Consider the following 6,481-nt stretch of genomic DNA (forward strand, 5'->3'; position numbering starts at 1 on the left):
AAGAAAAAGAGAAGGTGGGAGCCGGAGGCGGGCACTGGATAACCACTCCGAAATGGGATGCGAGATCGTGAAACGGCGGTCTCCCGTTTCCGTTCCGATCCGAAACGGCCGGTCCGTTGCCGAAACGGCGCTTCGGGATATACTGCACTAAAACATGCAAGGAGGCTTTATGGCTTTCACGTCTGGTGGGAGAGCTTGATATTACAGAGTTCCATGTTCTCCATTGTGATAGTCAGAGTGCTATCATGCTAACACGGAATCCCCTCTTTCATGCAAAGACAAAGGATGATGGTCTTGTCACATTGACTAAGGTCAAAACCCAAGATAACCCTGCAAATGTTCTTACTAAGTGTCTTGCAAAGGCTCAGCATGAGCATTGCGTTCGTTTAGTGGTAGTTGGTTAGCTTAAAGGTACCACTTCGGGCCTTTAAGTAAAAGGTTGTTGGGTGTAAAGTCCCTTCGTCTCCGTATATAGTCTTACGGGTGCAACTAACGCCTTAATCTCGCACACCATTGCGCACTCACCCCTTCACTGCCGATATTCGGTAAACTTGACTTTTAAATCATCCCCTTTTTTAATGGAAAACTCTTGAAGCTTAAAATTGAGATTGATACGTAGAGTGCAATCTCGAGCTGCATGGTGGTCAATGAGATGACTCCAATACTCAGATGCGAGGAAAAAATGCTGTAATTGAGAGTGGGACTCGAGAAACAACCCCTTCATTAACTCAACATTTGATATGGCATTGCAGACTCTCCATTGGGGGATGTGATTAGAGTGAGCCAATTAAGGGTCCGATGAGGAGGTCCCAAAGTCCCAGGGATTCAAACACTTGTTGCATGAAGTTCAACCAAGTGGTGAAATTCAATCCATTAAAACAAGTCTTAACCTTGAAGTGGGGGTATGTGGAAGATATAGTGTTAAAGGATGGCATTCCCGCTAACTATGCACTAAGAGGTGGAGTGAATGGAGAATATGTAGATGGTGGAATGGAGAAAGAGAATGTGTTAGGAGTGGAGATTGAAGATTCAACCAGTAGTGTGCTTTGAGCAAAAGTGAAATGTAATCCACGATTTTGGAATGAAGATGTGAGTAGATCAGAATGTGGAAAAGATAGTGGTGGGATGGAAGGGAGTTAAGAAGTGTGGTTTACTTGCTCAAATGAAACAAATGATAGAGACATACCTGATAAAGGATATCTACTTCGAGAGCCTCCTCTATTAAAGTTAGCATACTAAAAACCATCCAACTCTTGCACACCAAAAGGAGAAATAAAAGAGAGTTTAGGCTCATACAACTCGAAGGTTATACGAACCTCACATAAGGCTTGGCTGAGATAGAGGAGATGGATCGCCAACAGCCCCAAATGTCGTGGTCCCTCCAAGATCAGAGAGAGAATCAATCTCACCAATCGGTCCAGACAGAGTAGTAACACTCATTGGAGAAGTATAAATTGAACTATATGTAATGCCCAAGTACTTCTCAAACTCTTCATCTGTAAGATGACCAAAACGAGAAAAAGAAGATACTAAAGGGGAAGGTGTGTCTACCTCCTCCCCAAGACCATAATGCCTTGTCAGAGCCTCCAATGATGGAGAAGCCTGATAGGGCGTCATAGGATCCTAAGAAAAAGGTGTCTAAGACATTATGAGTCAGAATCGAATAATGTGTGAGTCTCGCACGAAGACCAGCCTTCACAATCACCATAGGATACTCTTTAGAAAAGCACCAGCTCTGATACCATGTGAAGGTATGCTTGGGTTTGCACTGAGGAAACATAGCATGTACGACAAAGACTGAAACACAAAAACTCAGACAAAGAGAAGCAAAACTCAAACCATAAATGCAAAATGCAAAACACAAAAACTCCAAACTCAAACACAGAGAGAAGAAACTCTGAAGTAAATGAACGATGTAAATAAATGTAAGAGTGTATAGAATACCCAAGGACAGAGCAATACAGTATCGGCGAGTGACATCCATCAAAGAGGAATCCCAAGTGCTATGACCACCAATAGGACTGCGGGAAATACCAAACATTGATTATTACACTGTCACGGAACTAAGGCGACAACAGGAGAGGTGTTTGCTGATGTAGACAGCCTGCTAGGCAACAAAAACACAGGTATTACAGCAGTCGCCTGGTGGGAGAGATTACAGCAGCCTGTCGCCTCTGGCACCAACTGCTGAAAATGCAGGATAATCAGGTGCTATGATGACGCAGCAAATGGAGACCTCCAAACAAAAGGGCAATGGATGAAAACAGGCCGCCTAGGGCTGCATACTGATGGGCTGCAGTCGGTCGTGGCTAGACAGAAGATGGTAGGTGGCTGATGGCTGAAATTTGCACGGTAGAGTGAGAAACGTGCACAAAAGGATTAGGCTCAATGGTGGGCAGCCTGTGTATTTATAGACGTTGAAGGGTGCCCCAAAAAATTAGGCCTTTGGAGGACCACTGAAACACTCTTGAACCATGCACCAAATTTGTGTTTTTCATTAATTGAGTGTGTTTTGGGGCTGTTTAAAATGCCAATCAACTGTAAAGCGTGTTTTAGCTTAACATAAGTATCTATCAATAGCATGCTATAATGGTGACAATATCTAGTTAGATACAAATGTTTGCTCCATACTTTGAACACCTTGAGACCTTGTAATGAAAAGGAACAGCAGAACTCACTGCAAAGCACTTCCATCCTTGACATGATTAAATTTAAAATGCAGCCTTTTCTAACTGGTATTTAAAGAGCAGTTGACAAAAACTGAAAGTCATAATGATTGTGTGATCACTTCATCAGATAATCATACTTCCACTATACTTTGGTACTTCACAGCAGGCATACCGCTGTCTGTTGTGCCATAGCAACAAGACTCTGCATTTCTTCCTCAACTTCTTCATCACTTTGCCGAGGAGCAATGACTTCTGTTCCCAACCTACAGAAAAATATTAAATACATATAAAAGTGCATCTTTACTGAAACAATGGACAATATGAGAATATAAACACTAAATCAAGAATCCATATCATGATGGGACAAATAATAGGCATCAATTATTGTCTAAGGCAGAAGGTCATCTGGAATCATACCCATCCAAGTCAAGGGGTTGTACGATTGACTTTTCTAAGACAATCAGTTGCAGAGAAGTGACAGAACATGGTGCAGCCATTGTAGGTGACTATGAAATGCAGCAACGAATGAACTCCCTATGTAGCTAGAGCACCTCAACAGTATATACAAACAAAACTCATCCAATGTGTGTGCAAAGTTCCAAACATAGGTTTGTGATGAAGTTTCATGGGTTCTTTTCTATTTCTCTTGGTCCTTGGATGCAACATGCTGTGCTCTACAAACCACTTTGTATATACATATTTCTAGAGTGAATTCCACAATAAAATGACACATTAAGTATACTAGAGTAGCAATATGAACAAAATATTTACCACAATAAAAAACAAGCCTACTTCAAGCTAGGATTTGATAAACATAAAGACTAGAACACATGCAGATGATTAGAATCTAATTTCAGCTTTTTGTGTTTATAGTGACAGAGATCATTAGAATATAAATTCAGCCTTTGTTTTTATAGTGACTCATAAAGCTGAGAATTACACAATGCTTACAATGTCAATATATGAAATGTATCGACCGTTTCACAGTCAGAATTCTACAATTTCTCAGGATGCCAAAAATGTTCCAACAAATAAGGAGAAAGGATGAAAGAGACGAAGAGGGGGAAGGCGAAGGGGACAGGGGAGACTGAGGAGGAGGACGAGGAGTAGCAAAAGCAAGGCCGAAGAATAGAAGTCCAAAGCAGAGAAGAGGAAAGACAAGCAAGTAAAAGGGTATGAAGAGAATGGAGTAACTACTATCAACCTACTTGCCCGATGGTGCAAACTGGAGGAGATCAGCCCAGAAGCAAAAGCATGAAATGAACTAGCTCAAGAAAAGAGGACTCATTGGTCATTGGCACTTCAATCCCTCTTTCTCCCTTCTTGGTGCCAAATATTCTACCCCTCTTTAAACCAAAATCTAATCTCCATCATCATCTCCAGCTACCACTCTGCTGTCTCCATCTAACAGATGCTGCCATCTGCTACCCTTGGCATCCTATGACCATCGCGAACCTGCTCTCAGCCATCACCACTTTTTTGCAGCTATCAAATCACCTCAGACCGCTGCATTTTCATCTTTTCTCCCGGCTTCTCATCATCATCAGTCTCTACGGCCATCGCCCACATCTAGACTGCTGCATTAACATTCAGCAGCTGTGTTTTAGCCTCTTCTGCCTTCTCTGCTAATCATCATCCCTGGTGGCTCTATTTCAGTGCTCCACTAATCCTACTACCTTCCTATCCTCATCACAGCAAGAACTGCTGTCACAAGACTGTGACAACTACTGTGACAACTATTACCTTTTTGTTGATTTCTTTATTACATATTTTATTTGGTTTTCCTTTTTGGAAGGATCCCTCTTGAAATCTAAACACCTGAGTTGCATGGCCAATATGTGAAACAGACAGGAATGTCTAGTGAGTCAAGACTAGACAGTTAAGGTCCAGTACAAGTCTGGAAGAGACTGATGGCACTGTAGATTGACAAGCCTGGAAGAGACTTGTGAAAGTGTATATGGACAAGTGTGTTGAAGAACTAGCCTGGAAGAGACTAGTCCAAAGTGAAGATGAACAAATCTTCAAGAGATTAGTCCATGTGGGGTCATCAGTGGAAATTCACTTTCAGTTGAGCTACATTACAGATTTGGATGTAGCCATAGTCTGCAAAGATGGTCAGAAGACTAGTGGGGATGCAATGGAAGCAACTCCTAAAATTTAAGGAGTTACTATTTTTGGACCCCAGACTCTATTCGCATCATTATCTTCGTTTTTGCACGAGCATCAATCCTTTGGTCTGTGCCGAGGTCAAATTCTGCACCGAGAATGGAGAATTTTAGACCGAAAGGTTTAAACAGGAAAATTGTTACATGTATCCATGTGTCACAATTTGGGCATAAATTCCCAAAAGAGAGAGAGAGGGCAGCACAAAAACGAGTTTCAATGCATGGGGGGCTCATTTTGTGAAAGGGAGATGGATTGCTGCAGATGGAGAGCTCTTGAGAGCTGGTCTACCTTGTCTATGATGCACAGAGGCTTGAGCTTGCTTCTTACTCTCTCTCTTTCTCTCCCTGACAGTATGGTTATGCTGCAGAATCAAGGGCCTTTCTTCTGATTCAAGTACAGCTGTGTGGAATATGCTGGTTTTGCATGAGGCAAGAGCTTCCTTTCTCCAGGAACAGGAGCAGTTGTATGCTGTCCCAGCAGGGATAGATGAGGGTGGTAACCTCACCAAGTAAGTGTCTGAAACAGCACTGAATCAATACTGTTTTTGGACTGTTCAGAGGTTAATTCAGAGGCCCAATTGATATCAGAATCAAGGGGTACTTGGCCCAGATGATGCAGGACAGTGCAGGGAACAATATGAGCTTAGAATAGGTGTCAGAACAGGTCTGAACCAGTAATTACAGTGGGCTGAACAGTACAGGGAACAGTATGAGTTGTAAACAGGTTTCAGAACAGGTCTGAACCAGTAATTACAGCAGGCTGAAATGGTCAATTCTGCACTCCAACCAGAAGATTCAGACTTGGGCAGAGTTTCCCATCCTGGTCGGCTTGTTTTGGGTCAGTAATTGTACTGTTATCCTGCCAAATTTCACCCAGAATAGGTGAAAGACAGCCCATTGTACTCTCTCTCTTTTTAAAAATAAAGAAATACTGCAAGGGGCGCCTAACTTAGGGGCCAACAGGGTGTCTATGTGGCAACAGGAGCATATTAGCTTCCTGTTTTTCTTCTTGATTCTGAGTCTTTAAGTTCAGGTAAAGTGGACGACTGTAAATTGGGTGAAGGCATTTATGTATTTTGGTTGTACACTACCGCCCTTTCCAGTGAACAGGCCGGTTACATGGTTCCATTGCCGGGATCGAATCACTTTTTCCCTAAAGAGTGAGCTAGGGTTTGTTTGGGTGTAAGACACAGAATTGTGCATTATGGCTGATAGAAAGGAAGACACCAGAGAGGAAGTGTCTTCATCACAGGAGATCCCTGTTGTTCATGAGGTGGGAGAGTCTTCTAGACCTCCACAGTTTGTTACTCCTCCTGTTATGGTTGAGCCACAAGTTATTACGGCTTCTTCTATGGATGAAGACACTTTCAAGACTCAATTAGTTGCTGCTATGAGTATGTTTACTCAAGTTATGCAGAATCCAAGGTTTTTGGCATTTTTATAGCCATCTACAAAGATTTTGGATCCAGTAGAGGTCCAGGATAAGGGTAAGCATGCTGCAAATTCAGTGGAAACACCAAGGCAGCTTGCGGAGTTAATGGAGACTCCAAGATTGGTTCCGACTGTCCACGAACAGGTGGTGGAAACACTAGTTACATAGGCATTGCCAGTTCAGCCTGCCACTTTACAGCAGCCAAATGTTGGCCT

General features: G+C 42.5%; 1 protein-coding gene across 1 annotated transcript in view; it reads right to left on the reverse strand.

Moving 5' to 3' along the window:
• Positions 1–6,481, reverse strand: part of LOC148034072 (protein PSK SIMULATOR 1-like) — a 207,740-nt gene that overhangs the window by 113,386 nt on the left and 87,873 nt on the right. The window contains exon 4 of the mRNA XM_087682064.1: positions 2,842–2,932. Within this exon, the coding sequence (XP_087538190.1) occupies positions 2,842–2,932 (91 nt within the window). The remainder of the gene's footprint in view (positions 1–2,841; positions 2,933–6,481) is intronic.

The sequence above is a fragment of the Lygodium microphyllum genome, chromosome 7 (genome assembly GCF_053477565.2).
Source record: "Lygodium microphyllum isolate KBCC chromosome 7, Lygodium_microphyllum_v1.1.10, whole genome shotgun sequence".
Classification (NCBI taxonomy): Eukaryota; Viridiplantae; Streptophyta; class Polypodiopsida; order Schizaeales; family Lygodiaceae; genus Lygodium; species Lygodium microphyllum.